The following is a 22363-nucleotide window of genomic DNA, read 5'->3' as shown; positions in this document are numbered from 1 at the left end:
CAGCTATCATAGTTGTTGTATCAACTTCAAGTCTGAATGGCATTAATGAAGCCTATGGATAGAGTAGAATATAATAACTTTATTGTGCCAAGGATGCAAGTCCTATATACACAAGTACCATAGTTATTACCACGCATGAGATTCCCACATTGTAGCCTGTACATTTAATGTATTCACTGATCATCTACTCTTCCTTCTCAAATAAAGGTGCAGTTCAGGTATGAATCTCTGAGACATTCTTTTTCAGTCATATCAAACTCCATTATTTGAATGATGCTGTGTCTGCATGTATGTATTACAATTATACACTTCAACAGTGTTTACCACTTCTGCTCCTGGGACATCAATGATTACACATTGTAACTATGCAATAGACTAGAAACATGATTTATTTGTAATTCATAAATAAATAAATAAACTATGCATATCTAACTCCCTTCATCTGCATTAATCTGAGGACACAGGATAGTATTTCAATGAGATACTTAATTTCAACCAGTGGTGAATGTGTAACGCTTCATTGAAAGAAGTTCATTATCCAGGTGTTATAAACACATAAATGCATTAGAATTGTAATCTTAAATCAGGAGGTGAAATGCAAAACTGACCTTGGATCATTAACTCATGGATTACTATATCTCTGTCTGTATTTCAATGTAAAGCATCTCTTTAATAATACTTCCTGTTGACCCGACCAAGAGACATCTCAGCTACGATCATGCTGTGCCCTCCGTGTCAGCCAGTTCAGATGCCGGAGGGGTTCACCAAAACAGCTGATATAACCCAGAGGATTTAGGGAGAAGGGGGAGAGGGAAGGACTGCCCGTTCCATGATCTCGCCATCACGGTTGACAACTCCATTGTGTCCTCCTCCCAGAGCGCTAAGAACCTTGGCGTGATCCTGGACAACACCCTGTCGTTCTCAACCAACATCATGGCGGTGGCCCGTTCCTGTAGGTTCATGCTCTACAACATCCGCAGAGTACGACCCTGCCTCACACAGGAAGCGGCGCAGGTCCTAATCCAGGCACTTGTCATCTCCCGTCTGGATTACTGCAACTCGCTGCTGGCTGGGCTCCCTGCCTGTGCCATTAAACCCCTACAACTCATCCAGAACGCCGCAGCCCGTCTGGTGTTCAACCTTCCCAAGTTCTCTCACGTCACCCCGCTCCTCCGCTCTCTCCACTGGCTTCCAGTTGAAGCTCGCATCCGCTACAAGACCATGGTGCTTGCCTACGGAGCTGTGAGGGGAACGGCACCGCAGTACCTCCAGGCTCTGATCAGGCCCTACACCCAAGCAAGGGCACTGCGTTCATCCACCTCTGGCCTGCTCGCCTCCCTACCATTGAGGAAGTACAGTTCCCGCTCAGCCCAGTCAAAACTGTTCGCTGCTCTGGCCCCCAATGGTGGAACAAACTCCCTCACGACGCCAGGACAGCGGAGTCAATCACCACCTTCCGGAGACACCTGAAACCCCACCTCTTCAAGGAATACCTAGGATAGGATAAGTAATCCTTCTCACCACCCCCCCCCTTAATGATTTAGATGCACTATTGTAAAGTGGCTGTTCCACTGGATGTCAGAAGGTGAATTCACCAATTTGTAAGTCGCTCTGGATAAGAGCGTCTGCTAAATGACTTAAATGTAATGTAAATGGATGAAGTAAAGAAGAGAGACTGTTATTGTGTGTGTGTGGTCTCAGCTGGTGTCCACACTAAGTGGCTACAGAGTACTTTATGCTGAAATACAGACACATGAGGACAAACAATAGAAGATATTGTCAATAGAAGATACTGTATGTAACGCAAACACCTATCAGAGTGTACCTGAAACATTTAAATATAGAGTGCTATGTGTCTCACCAAGGCTAACCCCCAGGGAAATCATGACTTGGCAGCAACAGACAGTCCAGTGAAAACAGCTGTGTTTATGTGGTGTAAATCTGAAAATTAGTAGCTGACATCTGAAGATTTTTTAAATGAAATGCATGTGAGACAGGTTCCATGTACAACAAGACAGGCAGAGATGGAGAAAAAGAACACAGAACTGATTAATTACCTCTGGTTATGGACACTTTTGCCTGCAATAAAGCTTCCACGGCCTGTTCCTCGGAGAGTGAACATCTGTTAATATCTACACTTTCAACCCCTTTGTCAGCTCGCTCTCTGAAAGTAAAGAAAGCAGATTATTTTTCATAGACATGAAAATAATAACTGAGATATGAACATTCAATCCAAAGCAGCAGATATCATTTGTAGGATACGTCAATACAGCCCAGTGCTGCTTACCTGAGATGCCATCTTCGTAGGTGTCCGCTTTGACTTCCTTTTTGTTGGAATAAAGTTACATTCAGAACAATTATTTTTGATAGAAAATAAAAAAGGTTTTGTTATCGACAAAAATCACAAATGTACCTCATTAGCATACAACAATTTGCCTGTGAATAGCCACAACTTCATACAAAAGTGTTACTTTATTCTTGACACAGAACCAAAAATCCTGCCATATCCTTCCAGGACACACCCACAAGCGAGCCACTCAGGGGCAGAATAATGACGTATAGAAGAGGGAAAGGAATGAGATAGGAACAGCAATTGGTTGCAAGTTGGGGAGGAGAGCTCATCGTGGAACAATAGACTATTCAACCTTTACTATAGAATAGACTAATAGCCTAGCTAGGTGTGAAAATCTCCCCTCCTATCACAGACCAGATTTGCCCTAACGACCAAGGGGTAGTATGCATCTCGATGTAATAAAGTAATGACTTTTCAATTAAGTTACCTTACAAGTTATGTTGGCTGACAATTTGTTAGCTCCTTACGAACCACATAGCATATCATTACAGCAGTATATACCGGTATGTTAGCTTAGCTACCTAACGTTAGAAGTTACACATCAAACTTGCCAGTATATTAACTATAGGTTATCTAACTACACAATGTTTATTGACTTGATTATTCTCGTCATTCTTAGCTTAGCTAAATGGTGTAGTCGTTGTGCTTTCTCAATGGACATGCGGGTGCTTTCGTAAATTCGCTCTGGCTACCTGTAGGTTGGACAATAGAACCAGACAAAATTCACCCAAGACTGAAAAACGGCTTGTTTGTTGGCTAAACTGGAACACTAGCGCGAGCCCATGGCAAATGAATGGAATCGAACATTCACAGAGCCTGTTTTGACTGGAGTGATACTTAGAATTCCATAAAAAATGTATCCCTTTTTATTTTACTACTACATTCTGTTTGTTTGACGAAACTGGAAAAAAGCAACTTGTGTAGGATGTAAACATCTGCACCTTGATGGTGTCAACTGAGTGTAATGAAAAAGTAGGGAAAAGTAAAAACGTATATTTCTGGTCTAGCGATCGATGACAAACGAGCTCGCTGCCCAGACTTACATAATTACAAAGAGGAGATTCTCCTGATTTAAAATGGTGCCTGCGTAACAGTTTTATCTTCTGTCCCTCTGCCCTACCTGGGCTCAAACCAGGGACCCTCTGCACACATAGACAACAGCCACCCTTGAAGCATCGTTATCCATCGTTCCACAAAAGCCACAGCCCTTGCAGAGCAAGGGGAACAACTAATTCCAGGTCTCGGAGCGAGTGACGTCAGCAATTGAAACGCTAGTAGTGCGCACTCTGCTAACTAGGTAGCCATTTTACACCCGACTTGAAAGAAATCTTAATATACACATTGCGAGACATTTGGCGAAATAGACAGACATGCCTATATTTCCCCCATAGGAAACCGCAGAGTTCCAATATTATTTTTGTTGTATACATTTTGTTGTTTACATTTCAACTATAAAACAACATGAGCAGGTCTCATTGCCAACAATAGCGAAGCAGGCATTGTGAACAATAAGCTGGGAATAGAAAGTTCGGAAGGCGAGTTGGTGCCATGGTGTTCAATAAAACGAATAGGAGCTGGCAGGGTGAAAAATGCACGAAAAAAGGCCTGTTTTTTCTTGATTACTTCAAAACAACTGCCTTACCAGCTCTGCTAGGGTGAGTAATATGGTCAGAGTGGTCTCATTTGTGTCTGGAAGTAGCTAGCCAACGTTAGCATGGGTGCTTGACTGCCGTTGTAAGGCCAGAATATTCAAATCAACCCTACTCCTTGGCCCAAACGTCCAGTGTGCGCTCCGAGAGCAAAATGGTCTGAATTTACAAACCGACAATTTTTCTCTGAATGGAAACACCATAATATTAATCAAATTAATTAAGCCAAATTTCTTAAAATCAATCCCATATACTATGTTATTACTAAAAAGGTTTTAAATTCTATGTAATGCCATTACGGAATATTATCAAATTCTCAAAGATGCCCTCTGGTGGTCAAACTAGCAATAACTAGCAATAAAATCACATTTTATTTGTCACATGCGCCGAATACAACGGGTGTAGACCCTAACCATTAAATGCTTGCTTATGAGCCCTTGCTAATGATGCAGAGTAAAAAAATTATACCAGCACCAGTAACAGATCAATGTGCAGGTGTATGGGGTATTTGAGGTAGATATGTACATGAAGGAAGGTTAAAGTGACTAGGCCTCAGGATAGAAAATAATAACAATAAAATAAAGAACTGAGTAACACCAGCATATGATTAGTGTAAAAGTGTGTGTGTTGTGTCAGTATGTTTGTGTTTGTGTGTGAGTATGTGTGTTTGTGTTGTCATAGATAGTCCACGTAACCATTAATTAACAATTATCAGGCTATTTAGCAGTCTTACGACTTGGGAGCCTGTTGGTCAGAGAGCTGATGCTCCAGTACCATTTTCTGGACAATAGCAGAGTGAACAGTCTATGGCTTGAGTGGCTGGAGTTTTTCGGGCTTTCCTCTGACACTGCCTAATTTAGAGGTCTGGATGGCCCCAGTGATGTAATGTTTGTCTCTTGGCAGAGAATCGTGTCCATCTTGAACAACAACAAAGATGACACGGTGTACTCTCCCTTTAATAACCGTCTGGAGTCAGCATATTCCTTGTGTGTCAATGGTCTATCCATTACATGCTTTCATTGGCCCTGTCTTTTTGTGTATCTGTAGCATTTCTGTCATTGCTTTGATTAAGTTTGCTTTTGCCCCAGTATCTAGTTTAAATTCATGTCCCATTAACCTGTAGAGGTACTATCCATTTGTCCTCCAATACTGCATTTACCTGTGTCTGTTAAGTATTTTCTTGCGTGGATAGTGCTAAAATTAAATGTTTCTTACAGAAAAAATATCAAAAGCATTGGCACAACCATGGTAGCAATTGAAAGGGAATAGTTTGGAGATTATGGGAAAATTATTAGACCAAAGGTAAGGTCACAACAGTTCACCTGACTCAAGACTGAATCCAAACATTACACTGATGATTTATTTTGCATTTTTCAGTTACTGTACTTTTTGACGCATTTGTGGATACATTCAGTAACATGATAAGAATATACCTGGAAAATGTGGGGTAGGTGACAACATAAGACAAATTACAAGGGTTTCAGTGAGAGGACTAGCTGGTGTCTCCAAGTGGCCACACAACTCCAAATTGTGCACAGTTCCTAAGTAATTTCAATGCACTTTTATGACTCAAAGAAGAGGCTTCAACTACAAGGTGCCATTTTTTTTTAGCTCTCCTAGCTGTGCCATTGAGGAACTAGATGTCACACTGTGACCATTATTTGAGTTGTTTGTTTCTATGTTTTGTTTGGTCAGGGTGTGATGAGTGGGCATTCTATGTTGCATGTCTAGTTAGTCTGTTTCTATGTGTTTTGGCCTGATATGGTTCTCAATCAGTGGCAGGTGTTTGTCCTTGTCTCTGATTGGGAACCATATTTAGGTAGCCTGTTTTGTATTGTGGTTCGTGGGTTATTGTCTATGTGTAGTTGCATGTGTCTGCACTCGTTGTCATAGCGTTACGGTCGTTTAAGTGTTCTTCCTTCAATAAAAAAGAATGGATTCACACCATGCTGCGCTTTGGTCTACTCCATACGACGTTTGTGACACTAGAGCAAGCACACTTGTAGTTGTTTTGTTTGGAACACAACCCTGCATCCACACCATCACACAATTATTGTTGTTGCTTATGCAATCCAAAAATGCTCCAATCTGGGACAGGTAGCATCATTTGAAAGCTTGTTCTATTGCCAACAGTTACAAAACACGATATTACAGTGTTAGCTTTTGACATTGCAATTGAGGGAAATGGATTATAATTTTGGTGGGCATAGTCATGTGTGCATTCAGTTTCCTATGATTGTCATAGACTCATTCTGTTCAGAACAACCCAGGGTAGGATGCCATGTCATCTTGTAACTGTACATAAAACATAGTGATCATAAACGTTGTCGGTGTATATGACATGAGTTTTATGATATGGAAATGTAAAGTGCACATTTGGTGTTTGCTTTTATGAAATCAAAGCAGTATTTATTATAATACTCAACGTCATATGTCAAAATACATAGTCCTCTTAATTTACAGCATTTCCCTCACTCAGACAACAAAAAGTTGCCCAATTAGCGGGAGGGATAGGGGCATCTTCTTGTCACGCGAGGTCCTCAAGTTTAGAATGGCTGTCAGTTAAAACCCATACAGCACTCTGAAACACAGAACCAGAGCTCTGACGTCATATACAGTATAGCATGTTACTATACAGCCACTGCATTCCGATTTAGGCATTTATCAGTGCCCAAATGTGCCATTTTCAACCACATTTTTTTTGCAATATTGCTTTAGCGCTTTGTTACAGAATGCATGTTTTAGAATATTTTCTTTTTCTTTTCACTCTGTAAATTACTCCACAATTAGTATTGTGGAGTAATTACAATGTTGTTGATCTATTCTTAGTTTTCTCCTATCTCCTATTAAAGGCATCATTGGCCTCGTGGTGAAATCCCTGAGTGGTTTCCTTCCACTCTGGCAACTGAGTTAGGAAGGACACCTGTTTCTTTATAGAGACTGAGTGTATTGATACACCATCCAAAGTGTAATTAATAACTTCATCATGCTCAAAGGGATAGTCAATGTCTTTTTTTTCTTGTTTTTTAACCAGTCCACCAATATGTGCCCTTTTTGGGAGGCACTGGAAAAACTGAGGGACCTTACAGATAATTGTATGTGTGTGATAAAAAAGTAATGTTCAACACTATTATTGCACACAGTCCATGCAACTTATTATGTGGCTTTATACTACTGAACTTAATTTGGCTTGCCATAACAACGGGGTTGAATACTTAGTGACTCCAGATATTTCAGCTTTTAATTTTTTATGAATTTGTAAAAAATTCCACTTTGAAATTATGGGGTATTGTGTGTAGGCCAGTGAAGAGAAATCTAAATGTAACCCATTTGAAATTTAAAGCTGTAACACAACAAAATGTGAAAAAAGTTGAGGGGTGTAAATACTTTCTGAAGGCACTGTAATGTTCGTCAGGTTTCAATAAGAAAGCATACTCTTAATGAACAGCTAGCTTGTGCTATTCATTTTTTTATTGTTTATTGTTATTTATTGTTTATTGTTTACATGACCTTTCAACTGTTGTAAAACACTGTTGTTGTTCAATACCAATTATACCGCTCACACTTAGTGGTAGAATAACAAATTGCAAGATAACTGCAGCTCATTACAACTTTCTGTTCATATTTCATTGTAGTGAAATTATGAAGAACTTTCTAGTGACTATGCAAAAGCATACAAAAACGTTGTCCCCCCTTTCCCCAATATGTCATAACTTTTTAAAATTGAACCTTTATTTAACTAGGCAAGTCAGTTAACAACAAATTCTTATTTACAATGACAGCCTACACCAGCCAAATTCAGACAACGCTGGGCCAATTGTGCACCACCCTATGGGACTCCCAATCACAGCCATTTGTCATACAGCCTGGATTCAAACCAGGGTGGCTGTAGTGACACCTCTAGCAATGAGATGCAGTGCCTTAGACCACTGCACCACTCAGGAGCCCATGACATTTACATAGAATCTGTATGATCTAGTGTCAAAAAGTTAACTTGAGAAGTTTCAGGGATCCAATGACAATGTTACTCAAAAAAATTATGTTATCACTACATTTAGAAGAAGAGCCAAAAAAGAAGACTGCCAGAGAGGAGAAAGAGATGAAAAAGGAGACAAAACATTTGAAGAAGAAAGTCATCCATGACTTCTTCAACAAGAAAGGTATAGCCTACTTTGTTTATTCCTGTGAAATGTCAAATCTTTGGGGTTTGTAGGCTAAGTGATAACTTATACAGTCAAAGTAAAATGTCAAGCATGTGAGTTATGTATATTTGGGTAACTTTGGATTTAAAATATATCATATATTTTATGTTAGTGTACAATACATGACACAAATATTTTAATTTCTAGATAGAAACTGGAAAGCTTATTAACATGACTCAATCACGCTTTAATTAAAGTTGTGGTGGAACCCAAAAAGAAGGTGGACAAAAAGGTGAAGGAGACAAAGAAGGATGTTCAGTCAACTCTTTGGAAATCTGGTATGCCACTGTTATTTTTTGTTACATATCTGTGCAACCCCATTTGAGCATGTCATTTAAAGCAGGAATGCGCAGGTCGTGAGTGACCCTGTGCTGCCTTGACTTCTTGTGTCGTGTTTTTACATCAAACGAAAACAAGGGCACTGAGCCCGGAGCTGCCTTCGACTGACCTTCTGCGCAAGGTTTTTAATTTTTAAAATAAAATTTAACCTTTATTTAACTAGGCAAGTCAGTTAGGAACAAATTCTTATTTACAATGACGACCAAACCAGGACGACTCTGGGCCAATTGTGCACCGCCCTATTGAACTCCCAATCATGGCCGGATGTGATACAGCCTGGCTTCAAACCAGGGACTGTAGTGTCACCTCTTACACTGAGATGCAGTGCCTTAGACCGCTGCGCCACTCGGGAGCAAAAAACAAACATATTTTCATTAAATCCTGCCTACTCGAATGACCCTGGTGCCATGGCCCGAACTTGCAAGCTAGCTAACTTTACAGCCACCAGAAACAAACACAGAGCAGACAAAGTCAACAAGCTAGCTAACGTGTTTGCAGATAAACTGCACCTGGTAGCAGGGACAAATAAACAAGCATCGTTCTCAGTTCTGAATCAACTCGATCCCCAAAAGATAAAAAGAAGCAAGAAAAATATGGCTCCTGCCCAAGCCGGATAAACATTGGAATGAATTTTGAAAGGTGGAGGAGTGACGCCAAAATGGCCACCATTCTCATGGACTGGTAGGCAAGTGTTTGGTAGCGTTTTTAGCCTGCTAGCTATGTTCGCTGCTAACCTTAGTGTGTTCAATGTTCATGCTAGCTAATATGGCTACTTAGCTAGCTAGCTAACATCTTCTGTATTCTGACTGTTTTGTACTCAAAGGAATTCTAACAATAGCATCATGTAGCTACACTGCATGAACCCCACAAGATGCCAAATGCCTTTCTTTTAACTAGCTAATGTTAGCTGGCTATAGCTAGATATGCAGATTGTTGACATGATAATGTTTGTGAGTTGGTGGTTGACAGCATTTCCGGCACAGGACCACCACTAGCTATTCTCAGGGAGATAGTGGTGAAGAAAATCTGATTTAGAGGGAACCGGAGGCTGAACAAGTTGTGGTTGTGCAAACCCCAACACAGGAGGAGAAGTAAGAAATAATGTATGCATTTTTTGTTACACTTTGACTCTCATTATTTTGTTTGTAATCGACCAAAATAATTAGCTATGATTGCCTGTTTAGCACATTGTCTGCCTATATACAGCATTGATTTCTACCTGGTGTAGAACTACCCACCAGAACAAATTCAATTAATATCCAGTCAAATAACAATGGCTAATCTGCATGAAATATGAGCCATCAAGTAATAGCATGGCACTTTGCACTTGCACAACACCACATACTCAGTATGTAAAGGACACTGTTGTGATACTGAGTTATTTGGTGATAACCCCCCCTCTCCCATTTAGCTGTAGTCAAAATATAGTTAATGGTGATTCACAACCCTGAAGAGCATTAAAGAAGATGAGGTGGATGAATTCATCAGCGGTGCCTTCGTTCACAAAATAAAGTAGTAATATTAATTGTTATCAATAGCCCGCTATTGTTGTTTTACTGCTGCACTTTAATTATTTGTTATTTTTCTCTTACTTTTTTAAAATAGGTATTTTCTTAAAACTGCATTGTTGGTTAAGGGCTTGTAAGTAAGCTTTTCACTGTAAGGTTGTATGTGACAAATACAGTTTGATTTGATATTCAATCAATATTATGTTATCAAATCAACGTTTATTTGGCATATACACAGGATACTGTGGGGTGTATACGGGAATATGACATTGCATTGCATTGTACCGTGTACTATTTAATTAACAATTTCTTTAATTTTTTCCCAATATCAACCTATAATGCACAGGAGAACATGGACCTGTTGGATGGAGGAAACAAAGTCAGCCATAGATGATGACGAACATCCTAACCCTTCAACTACATTACATGCGTTGCCATGGCTTTCTCACCTTTCACCCCCTACTAGTAGGTAATCAGAGCCGATATGACCTCAATATATACTTATGGCCCTGCTACAGAAGTTAAATGTTTAATGGTTGTTGTGCATGTTCATTCCATATTTAATTGAAATAATGAGAAATAAAGTTGATGTGGTTGGTTTCTTGCAGTTAGAACGTCACATTGACAATGCTGATAACAACACATGTAGTGCAGCTGAAGGGTTAGGATGTTTGTCATCATCAATGGCTGACTTTGTTTCCTCCATCCAACAGGTCCAAGCCATCAGGGCATTATATGCCAAGAGTGTACAAATCTGTCATCAAGGCTACTTTGAAGAATCTCAAATATAAATCATATTTTGATTTGCTTAACACTTTTTTGGTTACTACGTGATTCCATATGTGTAATTTCATAGTTGATGTATTCACTATTATTCTACAATGTAGAAAAATTGTAAAAAATAAAGAAAACCCTGGAATGAGTAGTAGTGTCCAAACTTTTGACTGATACTGTACTTTTATATATATAGTGCATCTGATTTCCTTATATGAACTCTAACTCAGTAAAATCTTTGAAATTGTTGCATGTTGCGTTTACATTTTTGGTCAGTGCATTTTAAATAAAGGCATTGGGCATCTTTGTGAATTCTGTAGTATAGCTACATGATGCTATCATTACATTCATTTGAGTACAAAACATTCTGAATACAGAAGATGTTAGCTTGCTGGCTAAGTAGCTGTATTAGCTGGCTTGAACTTTGAACACACTAAGGCTAGCAGGCTAAAAACACAACCAAACACTTACCTACCAGTCTATTAGAGCGGTTGCCCTTTCGGCGTCACTCTTCCACCTTTCAAAATTAATTTCAACTTAAACATTTGCAGTCTTTTCCGGATTATTTTTCTCTTTTGGGGTAGAGTTGATTCAGATCCAAGAACCGAGAACAATGCTTGTTTATTTTTGTCCCTGCTACAAGGACAGTTTATTTGTAAACAAATTCACTAGTTTGTCTGCTTTGTCTGCTCTGTGTTTGTTTCTGGCAGCTATAACTTTAACTTGCTTGCAAGTGACTTTCAATTCCGCTCCGGGACCATGGCAGCAGGGACATTTGAGTATGCTGGATTTAGCACACCTTGCCCAAGGTGGCTCAGGGCTCAACCCTCTTTTTTTCATTCAAAGTGAAAACCCTACACAAGAAGTGGGGCAACATAGGGTAGCCAGTGACCTATGGATTCTTGCTTTAAATTACAGTACTTTAAAAAGTGACATTTCCCGAATGCTTCTCTGTGGTACCCTGTTACACCTAACGCAAAGTTCAGTGGCAGTTTCATGTTTTGTCTTCAAGAACCCTCCATGGCTTTGCATAAATGTAAGTCGTAATTTACATGATAAACTGAACCCATTATCTGATACACAATAATACACAACGTAATGGTGGACTACCAAGAAATGTAAGATGTTTTTTGAATGAATTGCCCCTTTTTAATGCAACCGCTGTGTCAGATTTAAATTTTCTTTTACAGAAAAAGCATACCATGCAATAATCTGAGTACAGCTCTCAGAGCACAATCCAGCCAAAGAAATATCTGCATTGTTGGAGTCAACATTTGTCAGAAATAGCATTATAAATATTAACTTACCTTTGATCATCAGAATGCACTCCCAAGAATCCCAGTTCCACAAAAAATGTTTGATTTGTTTCGATAAAGTTAATAATATATGTCCGAATAGCTACTTGTTGATAGCGCGTTCAGCCCCGTAATCCATCTTCATGAGGCGCAATCGCTAGGTCCAGACAAAGTCCAAAAGTTTCGTTACAGTCTGTAGAAACATGTCAAATGATGTATAGAATCAATCTTTGGAATGTTTATAACATAAATCTTAAATAATATTGAAGATGGAACGGGAACGGGAGCTACCTCTCACGTGAACGAGCGTCACGAGCCTGTGGCACTCTGCCAGACCACTGACTGAAACAGCCCTTATGAGCCCCTCCTTTACAGTAGAAGCTTCAAACAAGTTTCTAAAGACGGTTGACATCTAGTGGAAACCTTAGGAAGTGCAATATGACCCCATAGACACTGTGTTTTTGATAGGCCAAGCTTTGAAAAACTACAAACCTCAGATTTCCCACTTCCTGGTTGGATGTTTCTCTGGTTTTCGCCTGCCATATGAGTTCTGTTATACTCACAGACATCATTCAAACCGTTTTAGAAACTTCACAGTGTTTTCTATCCAAATCTACTAAGAATATGCATATCTTAGCAACTGGGACTGAGAAGCAGGCAGTTTACTCTGGGCATGCTTTTCATCCAAACTTGAAAATGCTGCTCCCTATCCCAAAGAGGTTTTAAGGAGAAGTCTTTCTTTAATTCTGTGAATAAAACTTGTATATTTTATAATTATTTATTATGAGTATTTCTGGAAATCGATGTGGCTCTCTGCAAAATCACCGGATGTTTTGGAAGCAAAACATTACTGCACGTAACGCGCCAATGTAAACTGAGATTTTTGGATATAAATATGAACTTTATCGAACAAAACACACATGTATTGTGTAACATGATGTCCTATGAGTGTCATCTGATGAAGATCAAAGGTTAGTGATGAATTTTATCTATATTTCTGCTTTTTTTCTGTGTTCTGACCTAACACAACATATAATCATATGTTGTGCTTTCGCTGTAAAGCCTTTTTGAAATCAGACAGGATGGGTAGATTAACAAGAGGTTTATCTTTCATTTAGTGTATTGGACTTGTTAATGTGTGAAAGTTATGTATTTCAAAAAAAAAAGATTTTTGCGCACTGCCTTTTCAGCGGAATGTTGTCAGGGGTGCCGCTAGCGGAACCCCTAGCCATAAGACAACGGAACGGTGGACTGCCAAGAAATGTAAAATGTTTTTGAATGAATTGCCCCTTAAGAACATTAAACACATAATTTAAGTTCCAGTGCTTAAATTTCCTGAGTGCTTTGCTGTGGAGTACAGTATCATGTTGCATGATGTTGGATGTATTCTAACAACCCATGCAACGGCTTAGCATAGAAGCAAGTAATTACTGGCGTGAAACTGAATTAATCCATTATCTAATATTGTATTGCCTTTGTTTTCAGATGATGATTCCAAGAACCCTGTCAAGGTGGTGAAGACAGACGAGTCCACCATGAAAAAAGAACATATTGATGTTAAAAAAGAAGGTAATGGCTATTACGGGACAGGTAAAACTAGTCCGTTATTCGAAAAACCAAAAAATAAGGTCCCTAACATTGGGAGATGTAACCCCTCAAATTCATAGAAATTCATATTCATGGGACTGACAGTCCATGTCATACACCGTTTTAACATTTTTGAAGATGTACATTGTTTAAATTCTTGTTGGTGGTAAACAATACATACAGTATGTACATATTCTTATTCCATCCATTTACTTAGATTTGTGTGCATTAGGTAGTTGTTGTGGAATTGTTAGATTACTTGTTGATATTGCTGCACTGTCAGAACTAGAATCACGAGCATTTTGCTACATTCACAATGATATCTGCTAACCATGTGTATGTGACCAATACAATTTGATTTGATGTGATGTGTGTAAATATCAGAAATGGAAAGGACTGTAGTTTTAAGATGCTAGTGGTTCAGCAAATGAAAAGTATTCTTTATACCGGTAAAACTTAATTTGATCTATAACACATAACACAAGTAGCCTTGCACAAGCCAAGGCTTGTGTGAGCCGAAACGTCTGATGGGAGCAGGAAAAAACAATGTAACCATTCTCAAATTCATAGATAGAGCTAAGGATGCAAGGTCTGACCATCCATGATATCAAAATGATCTTTTTAACCATGTTTTGAGGCTGTATAGTGTTTGTTTACATGTACTTTGTTTACAAACATTGGAGTAAAAGAAGCTTATATCTGGGGTCTGATGGGGTAGACAGTTGAACTAAGCTCATAAGGAATTTAGGAGTTATCTTAAACTCTGACACCCTCTGGTGGCATTTGATCAACAACATATAATATTGTAAACTACCCTCCTACAAACACAATATTCACTGTTTTTTTTACATTTTGGGAGGGGTCCCCCCCATTTTCTCCATTTGGGGAATAAGAGATTTGAAAGTCTAGGTTTGAAATAAAATTCAGCCAAATACCGTTCCAATGGTGGAGCTCTAAACATACACAAAATCCCATAGGAACACAGCCATATTATTAAAAGCGCAGGGCTTGTGCAATGTCCCATGTCTTCATTTTTTGTCTTACAGGAATAATATACAGTGCCTGAATACTGATATACAGTATTCAGACCCCTGGACTTTTTCACATTGTGTTACGCTACAGTCTTATTCTAAAATTGATTAAATCGTTTTTTCCCCTAATCAATCCACACAGAATACACCACAATGACAAAGGAAAAACAGGTTTTTAGAAATGCTTGCTAATTTATTTAAAAACAAGACATTTACATAAGACTTCTTGGATATGACACTACAAGTTTGGCACATCTGTTTCTCCAATTCTTCTCTGCAGATCCTCTCAAGCTCTGTCAGGTTGGATGAGGAGCATAGCTGCACAGATTTGTTCAGGTCTCTCCAGAGAAGTTCGATCAGGTTCAAGTCCGGGATTTGGTTGGGCCAATCAAGGACATTCAGAGACTTGTCCCGAAGGTGAACCTTCGCCCCAGTCTGAGATCATTGATCTCTGTACTTTTCTATGTTAATCTCTGCCTCGATCCTGACTAGTCTCCCAGTCGATTTCTGCTGAAAAACATCCCCACAGCATGATGCTGCCACCACCATGCTTCACCATAGAGATGGTGCAGATTTCCTCCAGACGTGACGCTTGGCATTCAGTCCAAAGAGTCCAATATGGGTTTCATCAGAAAAGAGAATCTTGTTTATCATGGTCTGAGAGTGCTTTATGTGCCCTTTGGAAAACTCCAAGCGGGCTGTCATGTGCCTTTTTTTGAGGAGTGGCTTCCATCTGGCCACTCTACCATAAAGGCCTGTTTGGTGGAGTGCTGCAGAGATATTTGTCCTTCTGGAAGGTTCTCCCATCTCTACAGAGGAGCTCTAGAGCTCTTTCAGAGTGACCATCGGGTCACCTCCTTGACCAAGGCCCTTCTCTCTCGATTGCTCAGTTTGGCCGTGTGGCCAGCTCTTGGAAGAGTCTTGATGGTTCCTGTAACGGCTTTCTTATGTTGAAGGAGGAGCGGACCAAAATGCAGCGTGGTAGTTACTCATATTCTTTAATGAAAGTAGACTAGACGTGAAATAACTGACATGTACAAAAACAACAGACGGAACCGTGAAAAAACTATACAGCCTGTCTGGTGAAACATAAACACAGAGACAGGAACAATCACCCACGAAACACTCAAAGAATATGGCTGCCTAAATATGGTTCCCAATCAGAGACAACGATAATCACCTGACTCTGATTGAGAACCGCCTCAGGCAGCCATAGACTACGCTAGACATTCCACAAAACCCCAAGACAAAAACACACCACAATAACCCATGTCACACCCTGGCCTGACCGAATAAATGAAGAATAAACATAATATATTTCAACCAGGGCGTGACAGTTCCAAACTTCTTCAATTTAAAATCTCTTATGACTTAGATCCCGCTACTGGGATCGATATGACAACAGCCCGTGAAAGTGCAGGGCGCCAGATTCAAACAACAGAACTCTCATAATTAAAATTCCTCAAACATACAAGTATTTTACACCATTTTAAAGATAAACGTGTTGTTAATCGCACCAAAGTGTCCGATTTCAAATAGGCTTTACGGCAAAAGCACACCAAACGATTATGTCAGGTGAGTGCCCAGTCACAGAAAAACACAGCTATTTTTCCAGCCAAAGAGAGTCACAAAAAGCACAAATAGAGATAAAATGAATCACTAACCTTTGATGATCATCATCAGATGACACTCATAGGACTTCCTGTTACACAATACATGTATGTTTTGTGCGATAAAGTTCATATTTATATCCAAAAATCTCAGTTTACATTGGTGCCTTTTGTTCAGTAGTTCCAAAACATCAGGTGATTTTGCAGAGAGCCACATCAATTTATAGAAATACTCATAATAAACATTGATAAAAGATACAAGTGTTACACATGGAATTATAGATCCACTTCTCCTTAAATGCAACCGCTGTGTCAGATTTCAAAAAAACTTTATGGAAAAAGCACACCATACAAAAATCTGAGTACAGCGCTCAGACACAAAAACAAGCCATAGAGATATCCGCCATGTTGTGGAGTCAACATTAGTCAGAAATAGCATTATAAATATTCACTTACCTTTGATGATCTTCATCAGAATGCACTCCCAGGAATCCCAGTTCCACACTAAATGTTTGTTTTGTTCGATAAAGTCCATAATTTATGTCCAAATACCTCCTTGTTGTTAGCGCATTTAGTTCACAAATCCAAATTCACGAGTTGCGATCACTAGGTCCAGACTAAAGGTCAAAGAGTTCCATTACAGTCCGTAGAAACATGTCAAACTATGTATAGAATCAATCTTTAAGATGTTTTTAACATAGATCTACAATAATGTTACAACCAGAGAATTCCTTTGTCTTTAGAAATGCAATGGAACGCAGCTACCTCTCACGGGAGCGAGCATGATCAGCTCATGGCAGACACCTGATTGAAAGAGCTCTCATTCCCTCCCCCTTCACAGTAGAAGTCTGAAACAAGGTTCTAAAGACTGATGACATCTAGTGGAATCCTTAGGAAGTGCAATATGATCCCATAGACACTGGGTATTCGATAGGCAATGAGATGAAAAACTACAAACCTCAGAATACCCATTTCCTGGTTGGATTTTTTCTCAGGTTTTTGCCTACCATATGAGTTCTGTTATACTCACATACATCATTCAAACAGTTTTAGAAACTTCAGACTGGATTCTATCAAAATCTACTAATAATATGCATATCTTAGCTTCTGGGCCTGAGTAGCAGGCAGTTTACTCTGGGCACCTTATTCATCCAAGCTACTCTATACTGCCCCCCAGCCATAAGACGTTTTAAGAATGATGGAGGCCATTGTGTTCTTGTGGACCTTCAATGGTACCCTTCCCATGATCTGTGCCTTTACACAATCCTGTCTCAGAGCTCTACGGACAATTCCTTCGGTCTATTGCCTTTTTTTTTGCTCTGACATACACTGCTGACATGCACTGCTATTTCACAGGGAACCAATTGACAACAGACTCAGCACACTTATGGGGAAGGACATTCAACAAGCACAGCACTTACACAAATGACTGGTGATTGGCTAAGAGAAATGGATGATAAAAAGGTTGTGGGGGCTTTTTTGTTAGACTTCAGTGTGACTTTTGACAATGTTTGCCGAAAATTACATAATTTTTTTGTAAATAAGACAGACAGGTGAGGAAACTTCAAACTAATTTTCCCATTCACTTTTCCTATTGCAAGTGAATGACGGCGTATGTGGATGTTGTCGAACGTCGAAACTGAATCCTGAACTAAAGACCTTAAAAGCTGACCGTGTTTTATATACATTTATTTTATTTTGAATCCTGCGGCTCTGTTGGACTGTGAGCGCTGCTATCTGTCCCGGGATCCTGCCAGATTCCGTATAGAGCCTAGCTGGCTCTGCGGGCTCTAATGGAGGCCGCTGTTGAACGTTTCCAACATTGCTGGAGCTGCGTTTACTTTACATTGTTCCGGGACAATGTGAAACACGTTGACTTTCAATGTAGCAACTGATTGCTTGCAGAGAACTACAGGAGCAAAGTAGCTACTCTTAGCAAGCAAGTAGCACACCTACATAAGCTAATGGGTAACCCACCCACGCCCGCCTACTTTTCTTTTTCTTCCACCCCAGTAGCTGGATGCCGCTCTGGTCTGGTGGAAGTTTCGCTGCCGTGTCGGCTCTTCATAGCTGACTGGCCGGTGCTAGGCAGAGTTCCATCCCCGAAGGGAACTCCACCTTCCCTGGAGTACGAAGCTGATCTCGACCCAACCAACCAGCCATGGAGGTACGTCACTCGCCGAGGAAATTGAAGAAGGCGTCCTCTGGCAATAGGGGTCTTCATGGAGATGTTGAGCCCGGAACTGACACAGACCAGAAACAGCTTTTGCCGCCCTGGATCCAGAGGTTCCGGCGCCTTCATCCGTGGTGGCATCCCAATCAAGATCGGATCCGGAGGTACATGCGTCTTCGTCCTCGGCTATGTCTGCCTCTCTGGTGGCTTCTACCTCGGGTTCCTGACCGTGAGGCTGCCTGAGAGACCGGCCCATTCAACATCAACAGCTGTCATCATAGGCAGTTCTATGGTGAGAAATATCTCGGTCCCCAAGGCAAAAACCCTGTGCTTACACAGGAGCACGAGTACATTTACATTTACATTTAAGTCATTTAGCAGACGCTCTTATCCAGAGCGACTTACAAATTGGTGAATTCACCTTCTGACATCCAGTGGAACAGCCACTTACAATAGTGCATCTAAATCATTTAAGGGGGGGAGAAGGATTACTTATCCTATACTAGGTATTCCTTGAAGAGGTGGGGTTTCAGGTGTCTCCGGAAGGTGGTGATTGACTCTGCTGTCCTGGCGTCGTGAGGGAGTTTGTTCCACCATTGGGGGGCCAGAGCAGCGAACAGTTTTGACTGGGCTGAGCGGGAACTGTACTTCCTCAGTGGTAGGGAGGCGAGCAGGCCAGAGGTGGATGAACGCAGTGCCCTTGTTTGGGTGTAGGGCCTGATCAGAGCCTGGAGGTACTGCGGTGCCGTTCCCCTCACAGCTCCGTAGGCAAGCACCATGGTCTTGTAGCGGATGCGAGCTTCAACTGGAAGCCAGTGTAGAGAGCGGAGGAGCGGGGTGACGTGAGAGAACTTGGGAAGGTTGAACACCAGACGGGCTGCGGCGTTCTGGATGAGTTGTAGGGGTTTAATGGCACAGGCAGGGAGCCCAGCCAACAGCGAGTTGCAGTAATCCAGACGGGAGATGACAAGTGCCTGGATTAGGACCTGCGCCGCTTCCTGTGTGAGGCAGGGTCGTACTCTGCGGATGTTGTAGAGCATGAACCTACAGGAACGGGCCACCGCCATGATGTTGGTTGAGAACGACAGGGTGTTGTCCAGGATCACGCCAAGGTTCTTAGCGCTCTGGGAGGAGGACACAATGGAGTTGTCAACCGTGATGGCGAGATCATGGAACGGGCAGTCCTTCCCCGGGTGGAAGAGCAGCTCCGTCTTGCCGAGGTTCAGCTTGAGGTGGTGATCCGTCATCCACACTGATATGTCTGCCAGACATGCAGAGATGCGATTCGCCACCTGGTCATCAGAAGGGGGAAAGGAGAAGATTAATTGTGTGTCATCGTACAGGACATAACAAGGCTGCTTCCGACTGTTCTACCACAGATGCCGGGAGCTGACTCTGTAGTCAGCTGTAGTCCATGTTGGGTCAAACGACATCGGGAGGGCTTGTTCGGGAACATTTGAAAACGGAAGAACTGATTTTAGCATTAAAAGACTCCAAAAAACGGCCAATAATTTCAGGTCCAGTACCGCTGTTGGGCCGCGGGTGTGAAAGCAGACTGCTGGCATTCCACATCTGGCTAAAAGACTACTGTAGCTCTGCTGGAGTCACTTTTATTGATCACTTTGACACCTTCTGGAAACAGAAGATACTCTACAGGAATGATGGAGTCCATCCAAATCATCTTGGCTCCTGGACTTAAGATGATTGATTCAAGACCAGCTCAGGGATGAGGCAAACAGAATGGCAATTAAGTCTGGCAGCCCAACTGATGGCAAACGTAATGCAAATTAAGAAATCATGTGGCTTTATAAAACAATATAGAAAGAAAAATAAACCACTATGAAACAAAGATACATTATACAAAGAATGATGGTAAAAAGATTTGGGGCAACTTAAATTAAATTTTAGTGAAAAAAGCCAACTCCTTCATTTATCCTTCATCACAAAGCCCACTGATATTGCAAACAATTTTAATGACTTTTTCATTGGCAAGATAAGCAAACTTAGGGATGACATGCCAGCAACAAACGCTGACATCCAAAGATATCTGACCAAATTATGAAAGACAAGATTTGTACTTTTGAATTCCGTAAAGTCAGTGTGGAAGAGGTGAAAAATAATTGTTGTCTGTCGACAATGAGAAGCCATCAGGGTCTGACAATCTAGATAGAAAATTACTGAGGATAATAGCAGACGATATTGCCACTCCTATTTGCCACATCTTCAATTTAAGCCAACTAGAGAGTTTGTGCCCTCAGGCCTGGATGGAAGCTAAAGTCATTCAACTAACCAAGAATAGTCAAGCCCCCTTTACTGACTCAAATAGCCGAACAATCAGCCTGTTACCAACTTCTGGAAAAAATTGTGTTTGACCAGATACAATGGTATTTAAAAGTAAACAAATTGACAAAAGATTTTCAGCATGCTTATAGGGAAGGACACTCAACAAGCACAGATCTTACACAAATGACTGATGATTGGCTGAGAGAAATTGATGATAAAATGATTGTGGGGGCTGTCTTGCTAGACGTCAGTGCAGCTTTTGACATTATTTATCTGCTAAAACGTTGGTAAAACGTATGTGTTAAGGCTTTACACCCCCTGCTATAATGTGGATGAAGAGTTACTTGTCTAACAGAACACAGAGGGTGTTCTTTAACGGAAGCCTATCATATATATATATATATATATATATATCCAGTTAGAATCAGGAATTCTCCCGGGTATCTGTTTAGGCCCTTGCTTTTTTCAATTTTTACTAACGACATATCACTGACTTCGAGTAAAGCCAGAGTTTCTATGTATACGGATGACTCAATGCTATACATGTAAGCTACTACAGTGACTGAAATGACTGCAACACTCAACAAAGAGCTGCAGTTAGTTTCAGAGTGGGTGGCTAGGAATAAGTTAGCCCTAAATATTTCTAAAACTAACAGCATTGTATTTGGAACAAAACATTCACGAAACCCTAAACTTCAACTAAATCTTGTAATAAATAATGTGGAAATTGAGACAGTTGAGATGACTAAACTGCTTAGAGTAACATTAGATTGTAAACTGTCATGGTCAAAACATATTGATGCAGTAGTAGCTAAGATGGGGAGAAGTCTGTCCATAATAAAGCGCTGCTCTTCTTAACTGCACTATCAACAAGGCTGGTCCTACAGGCTTAAAGGACTTAGGAAATTGCAATTTTCTCCGAACAGGGCAGAACGGCTGGCCCTTGGATGTACACAGAGAGTGTCAGGACCCGGTTACGAACCTGGGTCTCCGGAGTGAGAAACAGTCACTTAACCAACTGAGCCACGAATAGTCAGCAGAACCCAGAAGATGAGGCAGACACAGCAGTACTTAAGACGGTGTATTTAATAAAGTAAAAAGGAGAAGTCCTTCAATACAAAAATGGCAAATCCAAAAGGTGGTAGGAATAGCACAAAAAAGCCTCAAGAGATACTCAAAAACAAAAACAGAATTCCACAAGAGCATCCACCGGAATCGACAAGAATACACAGAACACTAGGGCTGGGTGCTAACATACAAACACAGAGCACAGAACTGAGGGAAACTAAGGGTTTAAATACAACCAGGGGAAACGAGGCACAGGTGCAAATAATAATGGGGAACAAGGGAAAAAACATAAGGTCAAAAAGCACAATGGGGGCATCTAGTGACCAAAACCCGGAACAACCCTGGCCAAATCCTGACAGAGAGCTAATATTAAATATGCATGCCAATCTCTCCTGGCTGAAAGTGGAGGAGTCATTGACTTCATCACTACTTTTATTTATGAGAGATTTCACCAAGCTGTCTGTCTAAACTACTGGCACACAGCTTGGACA

At 40.6% G+C, this 22363-nt stretch overlaps 1 protein-coding gene across 1 annotated transcript in view; it reads left to right on the top strand.

Annotated features, from left to right (window-relative positions):
- Window positions 1-22363, top strand: part of LOC135553126 (neurofilament heavy polypeptide-like) — an 81779-nt gene that overhangs the window by 34027 nt on the left and 25389 nt on the right. Inside the window, exons 11-13 of the mRNA XM_064985260.1 lie at window positions 8061-8162; window positions 8402-8482; window positions 13606-13689. Coding sequence (XP_064841332.1) covers window positions 8061-8162; window positions 8402-8482; window positions 13606-13689 — 267 coding nt within the window. The remainder of the gene's footprint in view (window positions 1-8060; window positions 8163-8401; window positions 8483-13605; window positions 13690-22363) is intronic.

The sequence above is a fragment of the Oncorhynchus masou genome, chromosome 2 (genome assembly GCF_036934945.1).
Source record: "Oncorhynchus masou masou isolate Uvic2021 chromosome 2, UVic_Omas_1.1, whole genome shotgun sequence".
Taxonomy (NCBI): Eukaryota; Metazoa; Chordata; class Actinopteri; order Salmoniformes; family Salmonidae; genus Oncorhynchus; species Oncorhynchus masou.
This window is presented reverse-complemented; position numbering and strand designations above follow the sequence as displayed.